General features: G+C 42.8%; 3 protein-coding genes across 5 annotated transcripts; 2 read left to right on the forward strand and 1 right to left on the reverse strand.

Annotated features, from left to right (window-relative positions):
* The first annotated feature begins 758 nt into the window (after nt 1–758).
* Nucleotides 759–5,522, forward strand: LOC124010150. Of its 3 annotated transcripts, none has more exons than XM_046322526.1 (6): nt 759–884; nt 2,343–2,421; nt 3,288–3,413; nt 3,544–3,678; nt 3,858–3,961; nt 4,706–5,522. In XM_046322526.1, the coding sequence occupies exons 1-6, from the start codon at nt 852–854 to the stop codon at nt 5,063–5,065; spliced, it is 837 nt and encodes a 278-aa protein (XP_046178482.1). In that variant the 5' UTR covers nt 759–851; the 3' UTR covers nt 5,066–5,522. The 3 variants fall into 3 exon arrangements, with proteins under 3 accessions (XP_046178482.1, XP_046178483.1, XP_046178485.1); XM_046322527.1 differs by having other exon boundaries at nt 3,858–3,955; XM_046322529.1 differs by having other exon boundaries at nt 2,343–2,415.
* A 94-nt stretch (nt 5,523–5,616) lies between these two features.
* On the reverse strand, nt 5,617–15,276 carry LOC124009738 (splicing factor 3A subunit 2-like). Its single transcript, XM_046321867.1, has 8 exons — nt 15,031–15,276; nt 14,127–14,410; nt 7,786–7,832; nt 7,581–7,690; nt 7,211–7,260; nt 6,671–6,811; nt 6,498–6,566; nt 5,617–6,379 (listed from the first exon to the last, which is right to left on the reverse strand). The coding sequence occupies exons 2-8, from the start codon at nt 14,322–14,324 to the stop codon at nt 6,068–6,070; spliced, it is 927 nt and encodes a 308-aa protein (XP_046177823.1). The 5' UTR covers nt 14,325–14,410; nt 15,031–15,276; the 3' UTR covers nt 5,617–6,067.
* Nucleotides 15,277–15,356: 80 nt separating this feature from the next.
* Nucleotides 15,357–18,204, forward strand: plekhj1 (pleckstrin homology domain containing, family J member 1). The gene is made up of 6 exons (XM_046321868.1): nt 15,357–15,835; nt 16,022–16,089; nt 16,184–16,250; nt 16,466–16,556; nt 16,693–16,756; nt 16,857–18,204. The coding sequence occupies exons 1-6, from the start codon at nt 15,742–15,744 to the stop codon at nt 16,938–16,940; spliced, it is 468 nt and encodes a 155-aa protein (XP_046177824.1). The 5' UTR covers nt 15,357–15,741; the 3' UTR covers nt 16,941–18,204.
* The last annotated feature ends 5,133 nt before the right edge of the window (nt 18,205–23,337 follow it).

Consider the following 23,337-nt stretch of genomic DNA (forward strand, 5'->3'; position numbering starts at 1 on the left):
CTAACCCTGGCACTAACAATGACATGATGACTCATCTTTCCTCCCCACTAGCTAATCCTGCTTCCCAGCTATTTGCTCCCTGCACACCCAGCCCCTCCAACACTCTGTCTCCAACCCTAACCCATTCTTCTGCATTTTCCCATTTCTCTTGAGTTAGTACACTATCTGCTATCACAAAGGACACACAATAGTATATCTAATCATATTGAAATGTCTGTTGAAAGGACCCTATTCTCTCTCTTAGGTAACACTGATTAATGAGACGCACAGAATAGTTCAACCACATGTCCCAGCCCCAGCCATGACCTGGTTTGGCCTCTACCTCTTGCCTTGTACCGCACCCTGGTGGTCAATTCTGTCAAGTACATCCTCATACGGTACAGAAACAATGAACAGTACAGTTGTCACCCATAAAGCATAATGGAAAAAACAATGCATGTCTGTGTTTTACATTGATCCATAATATCAATGTGAAATTCTAAGCAGTCTGGGTAATTTCATTGACAAATAATTGAATAATTGACAATAATTGAACATGGTTTCATGCTGGTCTAGAACAAGCCTGTATACAAAGCAGCCCTGCAGCATCAGAAGTGGCCATTCCTGATTTAGCATAACCCTTGCTCTCCCCCCATCCCTCATTCTCCCTCCCCATACCTCTATCTCTGGATCTGGCAGCTGGCGTGTAGTCCACCCAGCATCGTTCAACCCCTCTGGCTGACACTCAATGCTTTTTGTTTTTTCATTCTCAATGCTGCAGCTGTGCTTGACTGTCACCCTCCACACAGAGGGTGTCTCTGCCACCACCCCGGCCCCGCTCCAGGACAACTGCTCATTGACAAAGGTCCTTGATGTTTTCTGAGGCACCCCTCATGTCGAACCAGGTAAGACGCACTCCGTCGGAGGTCAAGGGTTAGGGGTCAGGCCATACGGTTGGGGAGGCAAGCTGCTATCCCAGCTGGAACATCATATCATCCTCTGCAACTATCCATGCCTGTTTGTGTGTCTGTTTCTCTATAGTGTCGACTCATCACTATTTTTAGGACTGTTATAAGATCAGTTCAAGGTTCAATCAGAAATGTAATATCCTCAACTATGGCATCAGTGGATTAGAATGTAATAATTTAGGTTAGTAGACTGGGCCTGAAGTTACTCAAGTGCTGGAGAGGTTGCCTTGATGCCCAACGCCTTTGTTGTTTGTTGTTGCTTTACTAAGGTCTGTTACATATGTGATGGTTATAATTACACAGTATATTCTATTGTAATGACTGATTATACACTGAGTATACTTAAGCAATAAGGCAAGAGGGGGTGTGGTATATGGCCAACATACCACGGCTAAGGGCTGTTCTTAGGCACGACGCGTTGCAGAGTGTCTGGACACAGCCCTTAGCCGTTCCTTATTACTATTATGAACTGGTTACCAATGTAATTAGGGCAGTAAAAAGACATGTTTGTCATACCCGTGGTATACGGTCTGATATACCACGGCTGTCAGCCAATTAGCATTCAGGGCTCGAACCACCCAGTTTATAAAAAACATTAAGATCTGTTAGTTCCATGACATAGAGTGACCAGGTGAATCCAGGTGGAAGCTATGATCCCTTTGTGATGTCACTTGTTAAATCCACTTCAATCAGTGTAGATGAAAGAGAGGAGACAGGTTAAAGAAGGATTTTTTAGCCTTGAAACAATTGAGACATGGACTGTGTATATGTGTGGATTCTTTAGGGTGAATGGTCAAGACAAAAGATTGAACTGCCTTTGAACAGGGTATGCTAGTAGGTGCCAGGTGCACCAATTTATGTCAAGAACTGCAACGCTGCTAGGTTTTTCACACTCAACAGTTTCCTGTGTGTATCAAGAACGGTCCACCACCCAAAGGAAATCAAGCCAACTTGACACAACTGTGGGAAGCATTGGAATCAACATGGGTCAGCATCCCTGTGGAACGCTTTTGACACCTTGTAGAGTTCATGCCCTGACGAATTTAAGCTATACTGAGGGGAAAGGGGGGGGGGTTGCAACTCAATATTAGGAAGGTGTTCTTAATGTTTGGTATACTCAATATATAATTATCCAGTCATCATTCATTTAATTTACACGTCTATATCGACAGCAAGCAAAAATCTCCCATCTAAAAATAGCAACTAATCCATAGGTATGCTCTGACCAAATGCATTGACAATATGAAGTCTGTGTCTTGTTTCTACCCCCTATATACTGTAGGTGTCTCCGGAAAAATAATTGTAACATAATTAACTGTGACAATCCTATAAATCTCTTCTCGCCTCTTACCCTTTCCCTCAATTCTCCCCCTCTGTTTCCTCTTTCTCTCTCAGGGCAGGGATGGAGAAGAGTTTGAGGAGTTAGCCAGACCAGAACCTCCACCACAGAAGCCTGTCCACAGACCAGGTAAAGGTAAGGAACACACACACACGCACACACACGCACACGCACACGCACACACAAACACAGTGACCACTGACTCAACTGAAGCTCACTGACCACAACAAAGAGCGTGAGTCAGACACTGTTTCAGTCTCTGTGGCAGACAATCAATCACAGATTGAAGTAAATATAGACCTTATTCCAAGTACCACTGGACCAGGAAACACAACCAAGCCTTGTCTCCTTTACCAGCTGTGTGACCTAAACTCAGTTTATTAGGTACCCCCCCCCATTCACGTAAATGGTCCGGTGCTACAGACAGTGAGTCACGTGGCTTGTTATATAAAGCAGGCAGACGGGCATCAAGGCATTCAGTTACTGTTCTATTGAACGTTAGAATATGCTGGTTCTAAATGAGTGTATGTAATAAACTGAGTGTATATACCATTATCTTATCTTTTAAGGTTATCGTTGGGGTCAAGAAGTCTTTACACCAAGTATACTAAAACCGTTAGGGTCCCTATTTCAGAACACTGCGGTCTAATAACATGTGAGTGGTGCAGGCTGGTGGTAGCAGCATTCCTCTACATAGTTACCACGTCATTGTAATATGATATCTGGTCCTAAGAGCACCACGGCGTGAATTCACCTCACACAGCCTTACTGGGGAGCTTTAACTAGCAAAGCCCCTATCCTCTAGTTACAACCGAGTATATATTGTCTCTCTCCCCCATCTCATTTCTCTCACACTCTACTCACCCGTTCTGCACCACTAGCCGTTATAGTATACACCACCAACCCCATGTCCTTGCCTGCTCCCAGTGGATGTACTATACTATGGTGGTGGTCAACCTAATGAGTATCCCCCTGGCTAACTCTGATCTGTTTCTCTGCAGAAATGTACACTCAGGAGAGAAGGCGGACCCTCCAGGAGAGGACAATGCCTTCTCAACAGGAACCTCCAGTTAGGCAGCAAGTCCCCAAGATGATGCCCAGAGAACCCAGTCTCCCTGCCAGAAGCAGTGAGCCCACCTCTCTTTCTCTTTCTCCAAACTCTCTCTCTTTATCTCTCAAAAACATGTCAGTCAAAGACACCTGATTTATGCTATTATAACCCCTGTCTTTGTTTCTCTTCTTCTCTGTGTATCTCAGTGTCTCTGCGAAAAGCTATGTCTCTCCAGAACTTGAGCCAGATAGAGACACCCTGGGAAGGGGTCACCCTCAACCGCTGTCTGTTCATAGCCATCACCATCCTGCTGTTCAGCACTGTCTTTCAGAAACTACACGGCAAGTAGACAAGTGTAACCCACACCCCACCTCATACAGTATACTGTATACAGTAAATCATCTCTTTTCCTTAGGAGAACTGGCACACCTCTGAGGTGCTGGAAATTTTTAAAAAGTACTTTGTCATTAATGATTAAAGTGATTTCCATGACGGATGTGATTGTCCTGTCATCCCATAGAAACCATAAAAGGTGGACGGGGTGTGGAGGAAGAGGAGTATGACATTGCACTGACAGTGAGGCGCTCCGCGCTGAGACACAGAGTCCAACCACAGGAGGTAGTGGTAAAAACATACAAAATACTCTCCCGTCTCTCTGGGCTCAGAAACCTCATTCCCGACATGGTATGGATGACAGGAGATTTGATGCCAAGCAGCACTCATAAAAGCCTGCAGTGTGTGCTGGTTTTCATCTGCACTTTGCAGATCAGCTACTACCGTCACTGACAGTTAGCTGGACAATCCATTAAAATATGGATAAGTATATAGATTTTAGCTGCATGTGTGTGTATGGAATCTCACACTTCCATTCAACAGGCTTAAGTTGAATCGTGCTTGAAATACACATTCACTGAAAACGTGTATGGGACCACAACAATTCCCTCCATTTCTACCTCAGAATGCATAGCTGGCAGAAAGGGACACCAGACAGATAGTGACACCAGACAGATAGGGACACCAGACATAGTGACACCAGACAGATAGGGACACCAGACAGATAGTGACACCAGACAGATAGGGACACCAGACAGATAGGGACACCAGACAGATAGGGACACCAGACAGATAGTGCCCTACGCATGTCTCTGATTTGATTGACCGCTTTACCTGGACAATTTTCCCAAATCAGATTCTTAAGTTTGATAACTAGCGAGATATTAACACAAACACCACAGCATTTTCAGATAGTATGTTGTTTTATGAGTATAAAGTACATACTCATGCGGTGTTAAAGTTAGCATGCAGTACCTTTTTCCAAAGAGGTTCTGCACTTCTGTGTTTGCTTATGACCATTTCCTGTTTCTGCAGCCTGAGAAGTCTCTGTATGAGGTGCTCTTCTGGTGGTTACCTGACATTGATGACGATAATGAAGAAGAAGCTGATGAAGGGGAAACCAAACAGGGTCGAGTGAAGAAAAGGGTCCGAGAGAGGTCGCTGAAGGGCCTGAGAGGCAATGGAACACCAGAGAGAAAACTTGTAAAAGGCAGAGAGGGGAAGACAAAAGATAAGAGGGCCAAGAGAGAGAGGGATGAAGAAACTAAGGGAAAGAAAAAGGGAAAACAGGCCAAGCTGGGAGATGTGGAAAAAATGGATGAGGAAATAAATGAAGGGGAAGATGAGGTAAAACCCAAGAAGCTACAAAAGGTTATGAAATCAAAAGCCAGCTAATCTTAAGGCAAACACCACGCTGTCTGAAGAAACATTTAGTAAAATAGTATGATAGATCTAGTTCTCCGTTTGTAATTGTATAATGAGGCCACATCACTTACAACTAATACATGCTGTTGGCTCATTGGCAGCCATTACAAGTGCCAGTCAGAAGAGCAAACCAGTTCTTAGTCTGCCATGTACTTCTTGCTTAAAATATTGAATGATGTGGTTTGGATTGTAAAGATGAGACTTAATTGATGAATTGTAAGGGTGCTATTGGAAAATAACTGCTCAACTGGGGCCTCTATAGCAATGCTGGATGTTTCAGACAACCTGGTCAATTGATGTCATTTTTTTGATAACACTGTAAATACTGTACTTAAAAATTAAAACTTTTGTAAAATTAACAACTAATTTCTGCTACCTTAACTCCATCACAAAGCATTGAACACATCAATAAAGCTTTCCCTGTGTACTAAGCATTGTATTATTCCACAAGCATATATTGTCTTTGTAGCTAAACACATTTTCTTTCCAGCCAAGCAAAGAGTAATATCATAAGACACAACTCACTTTTCCACATTCTTTATTATAAAAAAAAAAAAGTATATTTAAAGATGAATTGTGGATTGTCAAAGATGTTGTTTAATTCAGAGGGCTCAACATCTACAATACAGAGGAATCTATTCATACTGGTGCTATTACAGAGCTCACAAAACAATGACCACCTTACAATATCCACACTAGCAGAATATTTAGAATGCATGACCATGACATGTACACTGCTTAACTCGGAGTAGTACCCGGAGTATAGATGCTGCCAGAGACAATATTTCAGTATGACAAAATTCCCTTGGCGACTGTGTACAAAACCTAATGAATGTGGTCCGTCGGTAAAAAAGCATGTGGATTAACAACGTGTCATCCAGTTTAGAAAGTGTACATTGAAACAGGACACTTGACACAGTCCAACGAAGGGGCACTGTAGTGTAACAGCAACCAAACGATAGGCAAACACAATCAGTTGTTTTGATGGGGCATTCCTCCATGACTGTCAGAAGGGAGCGGGGGTCTCATCAGGGGTGGCATGCCCATCCCGGGGCCACCGTGTTGCATCTGATGATGGTGGTGCATCTGAGGGGGGCCAGGGGCACCAGGGGGCAAGGGTGGCATATGCATCCCCCCTGGGGGTGGAGGGGGCATGGCCTCATTGGGGGGCCGAGGACCTATCCCACTCATCAGCGGAGGGGGGCGCTTTACACCCATCGGGGGTACGGGTCCGCTGGGTGGAGCGAGAGACTTCTCCATCTTGAAGTGGAATTGGAGGAAAAACTGGAAAGATATTGGGGGGGATTAAATGACGTGTACATTCAGTTCAGGATTCTATTAATACTCAAATATTCTTCGAAAGATACAACCATCTATGGGACTGTCAGCACCAGTACCAAACCTGCTTTGTATCTTTGTTCCAGTGGGTCCAGAACCGACTCTCAGCTTTATCAATCTCTCTGCTTGGCACCTGCAGAAATACAGAACATACAAAACAGGTATGATTTGTCAGTACGAGGCAAAGACAAATTGGAGTGTTTGGGGGTTCCCTTAGGTCCAAATGAAGAGACACACCTTGAAGGCGATGGTCTCATATGGTTCTGCAGCCAGTAGAAGGTACTGCCAACGACGGTCTGGGGGCTCAATGCGCTGCTCGTATGCAGACATGAAGCGATGCCTGGGCCCTATGCCCTCCGCTATCTCTGGGTAATCAATCTGATAAGGGAGGAGAAGGACAGTTACCCAAGGTAACCAGTGTGTCCAAAGACTCAGAACAGTAGAAATTGCTTTCCCTCCATTGATCTGACCTTGTCTTATCTCGCTACAACAAGTATTTCGCTACACCCGCAATAACATCTGCTAAACACGTGTATGTGACCAATAACATCTGCTAAACACGTGTATGTGACCAATAACATCTGCTAAACACGTGTATGTGACCAATAACATCTGCTAAACACGTGTATGTGACCAATAACATCTGCTAAACACGTGTATGTGACCAATAACATCTGCTAAACACGTGTATGTGACCAATAACATCTGCTAAACACGTGTATGTGACCAATAACATTTGACCCATGTTAATTATGTCCATGTCTCATTCAGACTCACCTGGAAAAGTAAAGACTGCTGCCCACTCTCTGGATCTCTCTGCTTGGTTACTGTTGACAAGGGAAATAATATCAGTTCAGCTCCACGATTCTCCCCAAAGAATGTAAGAGGGACTGCCCCACCTTGTGGACTGCACAACTATTTTGTTTTTAACTTTATCATTTAAGGACAATTTTTGCTCTAGATTGCAGAAAATGGCATTTATAGCTATTCAAAAATGCAAAAATTGGGGCCACTGCACACCCACCCACACTCAGCAGCACCACCTTGTTCTCCCCAGGGTTCTCTAACCCTGACAGTACATAACAGATTGTTCTGGAGTCATTGAATCATTGATGACTTACTAATAACATCAAAACACATAACCTACCTTTGTACCCTGGTCGACCAATCTTCACAAATTTCTTGACCTCGACCTTCACCTTTTCGGGGGCTGGCTGGGCAGGGGCTTCTTTTGCTTCTTTGGCTGCTCTTCTCGCTCTGCATTCAACAAAACAGGGAAGTGAGCAACACCAAATATACAAGGTTTTTCAATTAAAGAAACATTTTTTAAGTGGTAATGGATATGTACTTACAAATTGGTCTGATGCTTCTTTCCCTGTGTATGGGCCAGATAGCTGCCCTGTAATGAGAAAACGGTTAAGATCATGAATTCAAATGAACCTTTTGAACTAGGGCTGACCACATTTTGTCGACTGGTCAGTTGTTTGGTCGAAAGTCTGTAGGTCGACCAAGATTTTTATAGTCGAGCAGTTGCAAATATATATATGCAGTACCAGTCAAAAGTTTGAACACACCTATTTAAGGGTTTTTCTTTAATTTTACTATTTTCTACATTGTAAAATAATAGCAAAGACATCAAAACTATGAAAACACATACGGAATCATGTAGTAACCAAAAAAGTGTTAAACAAATCTCAATATATTTTATATTTGAGATTCTTCAAAGTAGCCACCCCCTTTGCCTTGATGACAGCTTTGCTCACTCTTGGAATTCTCTCAACCAGCTTCTTGAGGTAGTCACCTGGAATGCATTTCAACTAACAGGTGTGCCTTGTTAAAAGTTCATTTGTGGAATTTCTTTCCTTCTTAATGCATTTGAGCCAATCAGTTGTGTTGTGACAAGGTAGGCGTGGTATACAGAAGATAGACAAAGTCCATATTATGGCAAGAACAGCTCAAATAAGCAAAGAGAAACGACAGTCCACCATTACTTTAAGACATTTAGGAAAATTAAGAACTTTGAAAGTTTCTTCAAGTGGAGTCGCAAAAACCATCAAGCGCTATGATGAAACTGGCTCTCATGAAGCCTGCCACAGGAAAGGAAGACCCATAGTTACCTCTGCTGCAGAGGATAAGTTCATTAGTTATCAGCCTCAGAAATTGCAGGCCAAATAAATGCTTCAGAGTACAAGTCACAGACACATCTCAACATCAACTGTTCAGAGGAGACTGTGAATTAGGCCTTCATTGTTGAATTGCTACATAGAAAACACTACTAAAGAACACCAATAAGGAGGAGACTTGCTTGGGCCAAGAAACACGGGCAATGGACATTAGACCGGTGGATATCTGTCCTTTGGTCTGTGATGAGTCCAAACTTGAGATTTTGGTTCCAACTGCCGTGTCTTTGTGAGACGCAGTATTTAGGCAAGAGGCCTGTGGGCATACATAACCTGCACTATTTACGCTGTCTATGCACACTAGGTAAGACCTGGCCGGACCACCACCTGTATTTTGGTTAGCGGGGCGGCAGCGTAGCCTAGTGGTGGCCTAGTGGTTAGAGCGTTGGACTAGTAACCGGAAGGTTGTGAGTTCAAACCCCCGAGCTGACAAGGTACAGATCTGTCGTTCTGCCCCTGAACAGGCAGTTAACCCATTGTTCCCAGGCCGTCATTGAAAATAAAAATATGTTCTTAACTGACTTGCCTGGTTAAATAAAAGGTTAAAAAAATATATTAAAAAAAAAAAAACGCGCCAGTTGGTGCTAAAGCTTAGGTGAGCTGTGGGAAGGCAGGCAAGGTAGGAAAGAGGACTAACTTTTACTTTCTTTGGTTCCGTCCAGCCCCTTTTCCCCAACTAACCGTGTTTAGGAATAATAAATTAACTGTAAACTGTATTTCTCCCTGCCTCTGTCCTTCCCCGCACCAACAATCACATACTTTTTCACTCCACGGGGAGTTGAGATGTAGCAGGGTGTTGCGTTCCCTCCTCCAAGAGGCGTACGTAACAGTAGGTGAACGGATGATCTCCACGTGTGGTTCTCACCGTGAAGCATAGAGGAGGTGGTGTGATGGTGTGGGGCTGCTTTGCTGGTGACAATGTCTGTGATTTATTTAGAATTCAAGGCACACTTAACCAGCATGGCTACTACAACATTCTGTAGTGATACACCATCCCATCTGGTTTGCGCTTAGTGGAACTATCATTTGTTTTTCAACAGGACAATGACCCAAACACCTCCAGGCTGTGTAAAGTATATTTAACCAGGAAGGAGAGTGATGGAGTGCTGCATCAGATGACCTGGCCTCCACAATCACCCGACCTCATGAATCTAAAATATATTTTGATTTGTTTAACACTTTTTGGTTACTATATGATTACATATGTTATTTCATCGTTTTGATGTCTTCACTGTTATTCTACAATGTAGAAAATAGTAAAAATAAAGAAAAACCCTTGAATGAGTAGGTGTCCAAACTTTTGACTGTCTCAGTGGACTAATCCATTGCGGAGGACACGGGGTGGCACAACAGTATTACCAGTAGTAAATGTATCGGTAATTACCATCATTTCTAGTCCACAATGTTTGTTTGGATAAGTTAATTTATGTTAATGCACTCAATATATTATTAGTCTTTTAGCGTTCTCATGGTCAGAGTGGACACATTGTTTGTAGACTGCACAACCTAGGCTACACTTGTCTGAAACAAGTATTGGCTCCTGTCAATGTTGAGTAAGGACACAAATCTGATTATGCAAAGAATTAGGCCTAGGCTACCTGGCCTGCATTGCAAATGTAGGCCTATAAATGTGCCCATTTGGGGATCTGACAGTATTTCTGATTTTCTTAACTCACCACCACTGAAACTTCTCAAAGTCATTTTTTCTTCACCTCAAAACAGCAAGGTAAACAAAGTCTGTTTTTACATCCATTGACATCCTCTTGCTGTCAACTGCGTTTATTTTCGGCAAACTTAACATGTGTAAATATTGTTAGAACATAACAAGATTCAACAACTGAGACAAACTGAACAAGTTCCACAGACATGTGACTAACAGAAATTGAATAATATGTCCCTCAACGGGGGGGGGGTCATAATTAAAAGTAACAGTCAGTATCTGGTGTGGACACCAGCAGCATTATATACTGCAGTGCATCTCCTCCTCATGGACTGCACCAGCTTTGCCAGTTCTTGCTGTGAGATGTTACCCCCCTCTTCCACCAAGGCACCTGCAAGCTCCCGGACATTTCTGTGGGGAATGGCCCTAGTCCTCACCCTCTGATTCAACAGGTCCCAGACATGCTCAATAGGATTGAGATCTGGGATCTTCTCTGGCCATGGCAAAATATTGACATTCCTGTCTTGCAGGAAATTACACAAAGAACGAGCAGTATGGCTGGTAGCATTGTCATGCTGGAGGGTCATGTCAGGAGGAGCCTGCAGGAAATGTACTACATGAGGGAGGAGGATGTCTTCCCTGTAACTCACAGCGTTGAGATTGCCTGCAATGACAACAAGCTCAGTCCGATGATGCTGTGACACACCGCCCCAGACCATGACGGACTCTCCACCTTAAAAATCAATCCTGCTCCAGAGTACAGGCCTCAGTGTAAAGCTCATTCCTTCGACGATAAATGGGAATCCAACCATCATCCCTGGTGAGACAAAACCACGACTTGTCAGTGAAGAGCACTTTTTGCCAGTCCTGTCTGATCCAGCGATGGTGGGTTTGTGCCCATAGGCGGCGTTGTTGCCGGTGATGCCTGGTGAGGATCTGACTTACAACAGGCCTACAAGCCCTCAGTCCAGCCTCTCTCAGCACTGATGGAGGGATTGTGCGTTCCTGTTGTAACTCGGGCAGTTGTTGTTGCCATCCTGTACCTGTCCCACAGGTGTGATGTTCGGATGTACCGATCCTGTGCAGGTGTTGTTACACGTGGTCTGCCACTGCGAGGACGGTCAGCTGTCAGTCCTGTAGCGCTGTCTTAGGCGTCTCACAGTAAGGACAATGCAATTTATTGCCCTAGCCCTTTCTATTGGTGTTTTTCAGATCAGAGTCAGGAGAAAGGCCTCTTTATAGTGTCCTACGTTTTCATAACTGTGACCTTAATTGCCTACCATCTGTAAGCTGTTAGTGTCTTAACGACAATTCCACAGGTGCATCTTCATTAATTGTTTATGGCTCATTGAACAAGCAAGGGAACCAGTGTGTAAACCCTTTACAATGAAGATGTGTGATGTTATTTGGATTTTTACAAATTATCTTTGAAAGACCAGGTCCTGAAAAGGGGACGTTTATTTTTTTGCTGAGTTTAGTTCCTCAAAGTAGCCTATTTAAAAAATCTTTCCTGCTTTCTTTCGATAACCACTCAGCTTGAAAGAGAGGGAAAAAATGTCATGCTTTTATCCGGTGGAAACATAAAATTGGCCTACCTGACTACTTCTTATCCCTTGCGCAAATAGCCTACAGCTATGTCTGTCCGAAACTTACTGGAGCTGGAAACTCTGAAGGCCCAGAATATTTGAGACAATGTTGCAAGTTTGCTAGAGTGATCTTCAGGCCAGACCCAAGTTAATAGTTGACACAATGTTTCAAGTTCCTTGCAGACAGGCCATGCATAGCCAATGCGATTTATAGGATATTTATAAGGATATTTTCTACCTGCAGGCTGCAATGTTTTTATTTGTAGGCCATTTTTCTTTTACATAGTTGGCAACGGCAATAGAACTTACTTTTAGAATTTTGATTAACCACAATCATTTTGCAATACGAAGACTTATAAATTAAATTACACTTTTCCACAAAAATCATAACTGGCACGCGGATCCGTAGAAATGGTAAGATATATTGGCACTCCAAATGGAAATGGTTGCCACCTCCTGGTGTAACCTCTTAGGAGCATAACAGCAGAATCTGCGAAGGCCAGCAGCAGCAGAGGAAGAGTGTCGGGAACAGTTTTTCTTCTTGTTCGGCTATCTTGATCTCTGGCTCCCTCAAATCATTTGTGTCTTAATAATTTAAATCACAGTGTGCTAAAAGCATCAGACAAGCTCAGTAGCCTACATATAGTTGATTTGATTAAAACATACAGTGAGGGGAAAAAAGTATTTGATCCCCTGCTGATTTTGTACGTTTGCCCACTGACAAAGAAATGATCCGTCTATCATTTTAATGGTGGGTTTATTTGAACAGTGAGAGACAGAATAACAACAACAAAATCCAGAAAAACACATGTCAAAAATGTTAGAAATGGATTTGGATTTTAATGAGGGAAATAAGTATTTGACCCCCTCTCAATCAGAAAGATTTCTGGCTCCCAGGTGTCTGTTATACAGGTAACGAGCTGAGATTAGGAGCACACTCTTAAAGGGAGTGCTCCTAATCTCAGTTTGTTACCTGTATAAAAGACACCTGTGCACATAAGCAATCAATCAATCAAGATTCCAAACAATCTCCCTCGGCCTGGGGCTCCATGCAAGATCTCACCTCGTGGAGTTGCAATGATCATGAGAACGGTGAGGAATCAGCCCAGAACTACACGGGAGGATATTGTCAATGATCTCAAGGCAGCTGGGACCATAGTCACCAAGAAAACAGTTGGCAAGACACTGCGCCTTGAAGGACTGAAATCCTGCGGTGCCCACAAGGTCCCCCTGCTCAAGAAAGCACATATACATGCCTGTCTGAAGTTTGCCAATGAACATCTGAATGATTCAGAGGACAACTGGGTGAAAGTGTTGTGGTCAGATGAGACCAAAATGGAGCTCTTTGGCATCAACTCAACTCGCGATGTTCCTCGGAGGAGGAATGCTACCTATGACCCCAAGAACACCATCCCCACCGTCAAACATGGAGGTGGAAACATTATGCTTTGGGGGTGTTTTCTGCTAAGGGGACAGGACAACTTCACCCCATCAAAGGGACGATGGATGGGGCCTGTACCGTCAAATCTTGGGTGAGAAGCTTCTTCCCTCAGCCAGGGCATTGAAAATGGTCGTGGATGGATATTCCAGCATGACAATGACCTAAAACACACGTCCAAGGCAACAAAGGAGTGGCTCAAGAAGAGTCACATTAAGGTCCTGGAGTGGCCTAGCAAGTCTCCAGACCTTAACCCCATAGAAAATCTGTGGAGGGAGCTGAAGGTTCGAGTTGCCAAACGTCAGCCTCGAAACCTTAATGACTTGGAGTTCTGCAAAGAGGAGTGGGACAAAATCCCTCCTGAGATGTGTTTAAACCTGGTGGCCAACTACAAGAAACATCTGACCTCTGATTGCCAACAAGGGTTTTGCCACCAAGTACTAAGTCATGTTTTGCAGAGGGGTCATATTTATTTCCCTCATTAAAATGCTAATCAAGTCATAACATTTTTGACATGCATTTATCTGGATTGTTTTGTTGTTATTCTGTCTCACTGTTCAAATAAACCTACCATTAAAATTATAGACTGATCATTTTTGTCAGTGGGCAAACGTACAAAATCAGCAGGGGATCAAATACCTTTTTCCCTCACTGTAGGGTGTAGGAAAAAATACATGTTTTAATGTTGACCAAACGATTGAACAGACGACTCTAGGTTACGCAAGGATTATTATTATTTTTTTTTTAACAATTTGGGAGGGGGGAGTCGCCCTAAATGTATCATCATATAAAGATGAGTTATGGTGTGTTAAAATGAGCACTTTCTTACCTCATTATTGTGTAGTGTCAGACACAGCTTACACTCATAAGAGCCCAGATGGTTCTTCATGAAATAGGGGTCCTTGTTTATGTCGATGGTCTCCAGGGCCAGCTGGCGGAGCCGCTCTCGCCTATCCCGGTTGCTCTCCGAGGAGGACGCCACGCCACCGCTCCCCGTCTTGCCCCCAGCTCTGTGTTGGAAATCCATCTTTGCGGGGCGATGGATTCACTCACCTTCAAACCTCCTCCTGCTGCTAGGCAGCTGGTCAAATACTCTGAAAATATGTCTTCAGACTGTGGAGAAACATACAAACAAACATACACTAGCAAAATAAATAGTTGTTGAATTGATCTAATCAATCTGCACTGTGGCATAGAAGGTGGAAACGACTTAACTAGCTAGCCATCTCTGTGGCTGTGATTGGCAATTGCCAATCTAACCTCCAACATTGGAGAACACGTCAAATCTATTCATATGATGCATTTGCAGAACAACTGAAACGTACAACTCAACGTAACGTTACCTAGCCAATAGATTAGCGTGCGACTAATTAACTAGCTAGCTATTTGTCCAATACTAACTAGTTACATTATCCATTATTATTATCCATTATCCATTTGCAAATATAACTACATCACTGGCTAACTTAACGTTACTACATCAAAAGCACTGCATGTATTAACTAAATCAAATTAGTTACATCTAATCTACGTTACTGTGTTTTGGTGCGCATGTTAGCTAAAGTAGCTTTGTTGAGCTAACCGGCAAGGTAGCTCAACATAATGACGATTTTAACTTTAAACGAACAAAACGGGACACCTTTCCATATCTCGTTGCCGTATGTTCCGTAAAATAAATACAATACCCTAGCTAATACCACATTTAACAGATAATTACTAGTTTTAAAACTCACCAATTAATTTACGTTTCGATCACGCTGTTCACAAGTTAAACATTCATGCGCACGCGTGAACATCAGTTTTGTACGTTTGTATATCTTTATTGACAAACATACAGAAAACACCATTTGACGATGTCAAATGCGGTCTTTCTTTAGCTTTACTGTACGAACTAGATTAACAAAAACATCAATATATTAATTACTTCCCTCCCTAAAATTTGAGACATCCCTTTGGCCATAATTTATAGCCTATAATGTTCAAATGCGTATCAGTCCAACCACAAAATGTCCTCACACGGTCACCATACCACGAAAAGCAAGTGTCACATATAAAGGAGTGTCCAAGTTTTTTTTTTTTTCCTAGGGACGTAGCTAGGCTAGTATCGGACACTTCGACCGCAGTGTGATTAACCAACCACAAATCAACACATTTCATGACGCTTTGTTAGTTAGGCAGCGAGTAGTTGAAAGTAAGTGCACTTCGTCTGACAGCAGCAGGAGGCGGCTTGAGGAACTAGCTGAAACGAGTTTACCCGCATGAAACTACCGCAGTGAGGCGTGTAACGATGTATATTACCAACACTGACATTTTGACAGAATAGCAAGCTAAGCTAGGTTGCCCTCAGCCATAAGGACATGGCTCTTTTTAGCTGAGAGTGTTGCTTACCAAAGATTTGTATAATTAACGGTCAACCCTGTGCTGCATTTGTGAACCGCCTCAGGATGCGTTTCAATGAGAAGGAACTCATTTCGTTGAGTCGCCAACCATCTGAGAGGGCGGCGGAACTTGGCATGCGAGGACCGAAGAAAGGAGATGGTAGGACTAATCCGAGTGGGATCATTATCACTGTCCATAACACCTAACCTTAGTCTAGATCTTAGCTACTCTTAACTTGCCGGTTAGCAATTGTTACTCATTCATTGGAAGGCTACTGTAATGTCAAATTGATGGCATGATCCTGAAGACGTTTGCTCATTCATTTGTTCTCATCTGTTATGCCAGTTGTGAAGAGGAGGTTGGTGAAGCTGGTGGTTAATTTCCTGTTCTACTTCCGAACTGATGAGGAGGAGGTAGGAAGAGTCACTACCACCATCTTATGTCTGTCTCTGACTGTATGGGGACTGGGCAAGTGACAGTGGGTGTTTTTTTTTCTCTCCTTGACAGCCTCAGGGTGCCTTGTTACTAGAGCAGTGTCGGGTAGAAAGAGAGGACAGCCTTGCCTTCTCTATCAGTGAGTCCAAAACTGATCTCTGCATTCATTGTTGTTTGGTTGGCTGTGACCCACTTTTGTTTACCTTTTTTTGTAATTTAGCAGATGCTCTTATCCAGAATAAACATTGCTAGAGTGCCCAACAAGAAAAGGAAAAACAAAGTCATTTTTAAGCTTTAGTCACTGTACAAAAACATTGTGGGAACTGCTGTCCTAAGGAACCAATCTTCTCTCAGCTTTCCTAGATGAGGCAGAGAGGAAGTACCTGTTTGAGTGTGACTCCCAGGAGCAGTGTCAGGAGTGGATTGACTCCATCATCAAGGCCAGGTAATATAGGACTGCCCCATTTCACTTGTCTATTAGTGCAGAGGGTACAGCTACAGAAGCTCTTCAGGACCAGAGTGGGTGACTATTTTTGCATGACTCATCCTAGTTGCCACTCTGTTCCTCATCTGTCCTACAGTTATGAGTTCATGAGGAAGAACTTGATCTTCTATCGCACAGAGATCCACCGGCTGACCGGCAAGGTAAGACAGACGGACCTGTTATCTGGATGGTCTCTTCTAACTATAGACTTAACAAAGTAACTCTACACAACCTGAATACACACTGATTACCTTCTCCTAGGACCCTCTGGAGCAGTATGGTATTGAAGATGAGACGCGCTTCCAGGTCACTAGTGGCCTACAGCTCATGCCTAAAGACATTTAAGATGTACTGTAGCCCCCGCCTACCTATGATGGACTTCTCATCACACCAACCACATCCCTTAGCATCTCAATATTCTAGTGGTATTTTCTTGCTCAAGAGTCCAACCTAGGTAAATGGGGAAAGCCTCTTATATTTTAGATTAATTGTTGGTTGTAATGATATGGCCTCCTATATCCACGTACTGTACAACTGTTTCACGGGCTACTGCAGTGATATTCAAAGTTTTACTCAATTTTATTCCCGGCAGAATTTCTGGGGACTTTTTTTTTTTTTTTTTTTTCTACAATATTAACTTTAACCCTTCTGTCACCTGCTGTACATTTAGTCATTTCACTCATTGAGTTGGCTGGCTGTGTGATTCTCATTTCCTATATGTGTAAATATGTTTTTTTACTATGGTTTTCTAGTGTAAGAAGTTGTATTCTTAGTACAATGTGATGACTGTAAAGCTGTCAGCCATTGAATGTGCAGAGGTTTTTGACTTCTTGAACCTCCCCAGTGAATGAGACTGAAATGATGTACAGGCTGCACTTTTATCCAACCCACTTATTTGTTCACTTCATGTTCTTGTCTGTCATGTGTTTAGCCAGATTGGCAATACCTTTTGAGCTTGACCAATATTCCACGACAGTTGATCTTATTGGTGTTAGTTATGATTACTAATCTTATTTGTACTTTAGACCAATGTTTTTAGTTCTCATGATACTTTTGCACATGTTTGTCTAGAGAATGGATTTGACTTGTGTACAGTCTCTCTCTGTAACATACTTGTCATGACTAGTTTAAGAATTGCACTCATCTACCTTCTTACCTGCCTACTTTTAAAGCTATTTTACATCAGTTAATCTGTTTGTCTAACACTTTACTTCAAATTGAGGACTACTGTTATTTAAATGTGAAACTGACAATGTCGTCCTCAAACTCTTTTATCCACAATCAAAGTCTGACTTGGAATAGAGCAGCAGTGATCCTACAATGGTAACAATGCATGTTACTTTTCTCCAGACTCAACACTGCAGCACTGTTCTGGGACACTTATCAATGGATTTGCAGAATGTCCTTCCAATAATGACAATGCTTTGATGTATGTTGAATGTTTCTGTTGCGTTACTTTGGCACGTTGAGTGTGTGGCGTGTGGTTAAACCTAAAGCCTGTTTATGCATTTACTTCAAGTAATCCAATTTAAATTTCACTGTCATACTTCAATACCACCAAGTATGAGTTCTATAATTTTTTTAATAAAGTCAGCTTTTAAAGACCTCACCTTTTTTGTGGGTGAACTTGTTGTATTTCAAGCTTAATCAATGTATAAGTCAAAATGTAGTGTAAAAATGGTCTCCCTGTCTCCAGTTGCTCTATTGCTCACGCTGTGTCAAACAACTTCTGTCTAGTGCATAGAGACCGGATGCCCCTGATTTCCAATGACAGTCCCAGAGTCGGGTGGCCTGTCCCTGACTAGAGCTGTCTCAAATGTTCCTGATTTATTCTTCAAATAAAAAAAGCAAAGATTTAGGCTGATATTTCAATCAAATGCTATATTGCTGGTGACGCCTTAATTGGGGAGGACTGGCTGGAAAGGGATAAATGGAACTCCACCATTTCTTCCATTATGGTAGAGTGGCCAGAAGGAAGCTACTCCTCAGTAAAAGGCCACTGACATCCCGCTTGGAGATTTCTAAAGATTCTCTGCTGAAACCAAGATGGCATTCAGGCCAAAGAGTTCAAAGTGTCATGTCTGGAGGAGCCCTGGCACCATCCCGCTGGTGAAGGCAGCACCATGCTTTGGGGATATTTTCCAATGGCAGTGACTAGTCAGGATCGAGGGAAAGATGAGCAAAGTACAATGATCCTTGATGAAAACCTGCTCAGGACCTCTGACTGGGGCAGAGGTTCACCTTCCAACAGGACAACCGCATGAAGCCAAGTCAACACAGGCATGGCTTCAGGACAAGTCTCTGAACGTCCTTGAGATTCCCATCCAGAGCCCGGACTTAAACCAGATTGAACATATCTGGAGAGCTCTGAAAATAGCTGTGCAGCAATGCTCCCCATCCAACCTGACAGCTTTTTTTATTTGATATATTTTACCTTTAACTAGACAAGTCAGTTAAGAACAAATTCTTATTTTCAATGACTGCCTAGGAACAGTGGGTTAACTGCCTGTTCAGGGGCAGAACGACAGCTCGGGGATTTGAACTTGCAACCTTCAGGTTACTAGTGCAACGCACTAACCACTCACTAGGCTACCCTGCCGCCTCCCCGCTTGAGAGGATCTGCAGAGAAGAACGGGAGAAACTCAGCAAATACAAATACAGGTGTGTCAATCTTGTTGCATCACCCAGGAAGACTCTAGGCTGTAAATGCCGCCAAAGGTGCTTCAACAAAGTACTGAGTAAAGTGTCTGAACACTTTTCTAAATGTGATCCTTCAGGGTATTTGTTTTAATACATTTGCAAACATTTCTACAAACCTGTTTTTGCTTTGTCATTATGGGGTATTGTGTGTAGATGAGGAAAAAAACTCAACTATTCAATCAATTTTAGAATAAGGCTGTAAAGCAACCAAATGAAAGTATTCACACCCTTTCTCCCCCCCAAAAAATATTCTTACAGCCTGAATTTTAAATGTAGATTGTTTTTGTCACCGGCCTACACACAACCAATAATGTCAAAGTGGAATTATGTTTTTTTGGAGTTTTGGCTAAATATTTAAAAAATGAAAAGCTGAAATGTCTTGAGTCAATAAGTATTCAACCCCTTTGTTATGACAAGCCTAAAGTTAAGGAGTAAAAATTAGCATAAGTTGCATAGACTCACTCTGTCAATAATAGTGTTTAACATGTTTTTTGAATGACTACCTCCTCTCTGTACCCCACACCCACAATTATCTGTAAAGTCCCTCAGTCGAGCAGTGAATTTCAAACACAGATTCAACCACCAAAAGCAGGCATTGAATATCCCATTCAGCATGGTTAAGTTATTAATTCACCTTCAGATGGTGTGTCAATAAACCCAGTCACTAACTCAGTTGTTGGAGAGGAAAGAAACTGCTCAGGGATTTCACAATGAGGCCAATGGTGACTTTAAAACAGTCACATAGTTGAATGGCTCTGATAGGAGAACACTGAAGATGGATCACCAACATTGTAGTTACTCCATAATACTAACCTAATTGACAGAGTGAAAAGAAGGAAGCCTGTACAGAATAAAAATATTCAAAAACATGCATCCTGTTAGCAACAAGGCACTAAAGTAATAATGCAAAAAGTGTGGCAAAGCAACTCCCTTTTTGTTCTGAATACAAAGTGTAATGTTTGGGGCAAATCCAATACAACACATTATTGACTCAAGACATTTCAGCTTTTCATTTTTAATTCATTTGTATTCAGTGATAAAAACATAATTCCACTTTGACATTACATTATTGTGTGCAGGCCAGTGACACAAAATCTACATTCAATACATTTGAAATTCTGGCAGTAACTCAACAAAATGTGAAAAAAGTAAAGGGGTATGAATAATTTCTGAAGGCACTGTATCATTGGGTCCTACATTTCAGCACTACGAGACAGGGCTCATTCGTTACTGTATTACAATAAAGCAGCTACCAGAATGACCACTAGCGACAAAGCTTTCACTAGCGACAAAGCCCGTTTTTTGGTGAATTCACTCACCTGTTCACAAATTCGGACTCCATTTTCCCTGTACAACATGTAATGGATATAATGAAAAATGTGAATTTGTCTTTTTCTCTCACTTTGTGACATCAGGGTTGGCAACATTGCAGAATGTGAAACTGAAAGAGACTCTGTTTCCATTTAGCCTACCGCCAGTTAAATCTTGCCTGAAAAATAATTGTGCCTTTTGTACGTGTCTTCTAACAGAGGTATTTTTCCACCAAACAAACAGGGGTTCCAGTGACACATGGTGGACAGAGTAACTGCTTCTTTCTGCTGTTCCTCCACCGTGCTCTGTAACCCACACCCTACTCAATTATTGACACAAGCAATCTCATTAGGTTTAATAGAGTGGACTCATCAGAGCACCAGAGAGAGGGATAATGACAGAGAGAGAACATGTAGTTTTTTCCCTGTCCTGATGTGTGCCATTGTGTTTTTTGTTGTTGTTACATACTTGCAGTTGCCTGTGTGTCTATCTTTGTGTGAAATAGAGAGAATTTGGCAGGGCGGTACATGTAGTATGAATACAAACAGAGACAGTACCAGCTAGGCTACTGCCCACACAATTGGCAAACAGATGGTGTTCAAAGTTCGCAGGCTGGTCCTAGAAGATGAGACACCTCATGATAACAACTGCGTCAGCCAGGGCATTGAATCGTAGGCCAGGGTGCGACCAGAAATAACCCTGTTAAGACACTGTGCCCTACAGTTGAGGTTTAGACTCTGTGGTTGGTCTCTCTGTCTTGTTACCATTCAGGAAGGGACTTTCCCAGAGGACAGTTGTTGAATTCCTTCTTTGAAGGTATCCCAATGGGCACAGAGTTCAGGTCAACGTCTAGTTTTGATTTACGTTTGATTGCGTTGTCAACTAACATGATTTCAAGGTGAAATCAATGGAAAATGTTAACCATGTCAATGGATTTAGGTAAGACATTTGGTGAAAATAATAATATTCCTGAAATTCCTTTACATTGATGACTTTTTGAAAATCCAATCACTTCTTGCACTTTGATTCAACATCATCATGGCCAGCACAGACTGAAATAAGACATGTTGTTATTCCACATTTTATATTCTATGGGAGTTATTGGAAGAACGACTTGGGAGCATTCACTAGGTTTGAACTAGTTGAGAACACCAATTGGCTAACAGCTAACTAAACTCATCAATAAAAGAAACGTCCTCTCACTGGAAACTGCGTTTATTTTCAGCAAACTTAACATGTGTAAATATTTGTATGAACATAACAAGATTCAACAACTGAGACATAAACTGAACAAGTTCCACAGACATGTGACTAACAGAAATGGAATAATGTGTCCCTGAACAAAGGGGGGTCAAAATCAAAAGTAACAGTCAGTATCTGGTGTTGCCACCAGCTGCATTAAGTACTGCAGTGCATCTCCTCCTCATGGACTGCACCAGATGTGCCAGTTGTTACTGTGAGATGTAAGGCACCTGCAAGTTCCCGGACATTTCTGGGGGAAATGGCCCTAGCCCTCACCCTCTGATCCAACAGGTCCCAGACGTGCTCAATGGGATTGAGATCCGAGCTCTTCACTGGCCATGGCAGAACACTGACATTCCTGTCTTGCAGGAAATCATTCACAGAACGAGCAGAATGGCTGGTGGCATTGTCATTCTGGAGGGTCATGTCAGGATGAGCCTGCAGGAATGGTACCACATGAGGGAGGAGGATGTCTTCCCTGTAACGCACAGCGTTGAGATTGCCTGCAATGACAACAAACTCAGTCCGATGATGCTGTGACACACCGCCCCAGACCATGACGGACCCTCCACCTCCAATGTGATCCCGCTCCAGAGTACAGGCCTCGGTGTAACGCTCATTAGTCGACGATAAACACGAATCCGACCATCACCCCCGGTGAGACAAAACCGTGACTCGTCAGTGAAGAGCACTTTTTGCCAGTCCTGTCTGGTCCAGCGATGGTGGGTTTGTGCCTATAGGCGACATTGTTGCCGGTGATGTCTGGTGAGGACCTGCCTTACAACAGGCCTACAAGCCTTCAGTCCAGCCTCTCTCAGCCTATTTTCGGACAGTCTGAGCACTGATGGAGGGTTTGTGCGTTCCTGGTGTAACTCGGGCAGTTGTTGTTGCCATCCTGTTGCCATCCTAAACGTCCGTCAGTAAACTGTTAGTGTCTTAACGACCGTTCCACAGGTGCATGTTCATTAATTCATTGAACAAGCATGGGAAACAGCGTTTAAACCCTTTACAATGAAGATTTGTGAAGTTATTTGGATTTTTACAAATGATCAGTTGAAGACAGGGTCCTGAAAAAATATGTTTCTACAACGTGGTTTTGGAGTCCACCTGTGGTAAATTCAATTGATTGGACATGATTTGGAAAGGCACACACCTGTCTATATAAGGTCTCACAGTTGACAGTGCATGTCAGTGCAAAAACCATGCTATAAGGTTGAAGGAATTGTCCGTAGAGCGCCGAGACAGGATTGTGTTGGGCACAGATCTGTGGCCAGACGGAAACCGCTGCTCAGTAAAAGGCACATTACGGCTCGCTTGGAGTTTGCCAAAAGGCTCTCAGACCATGAGAAACAAGATTCTCTGGTCTGATGAAACCAAGATTGAACTCATTGGCCTGAATGCCAAGAGTCACATCTGGAGAAAACCTGGCACCATCCCTATGGTGAAGCATGGTGGTGGCAGCATCATGCTGTGGGGATGATTTTCAGCG

This window comes from Oncorhynchus gorbuscha, linkage group LG22 (assembly GCF_021184085.1).
Source record: "Oncorhynchus gorbuscha isolate QuinsamMale2020 ecotype Even-year linkage group LG22, OgorEven_v1.0, whole genome shotgun sequence".
NCBI lineage: Eukaryota > Metazoa > Chordata > Actinopteri > Salmoniformes > Salmonidae > Oncorhynchus > Oncorhynchus gorbuscha.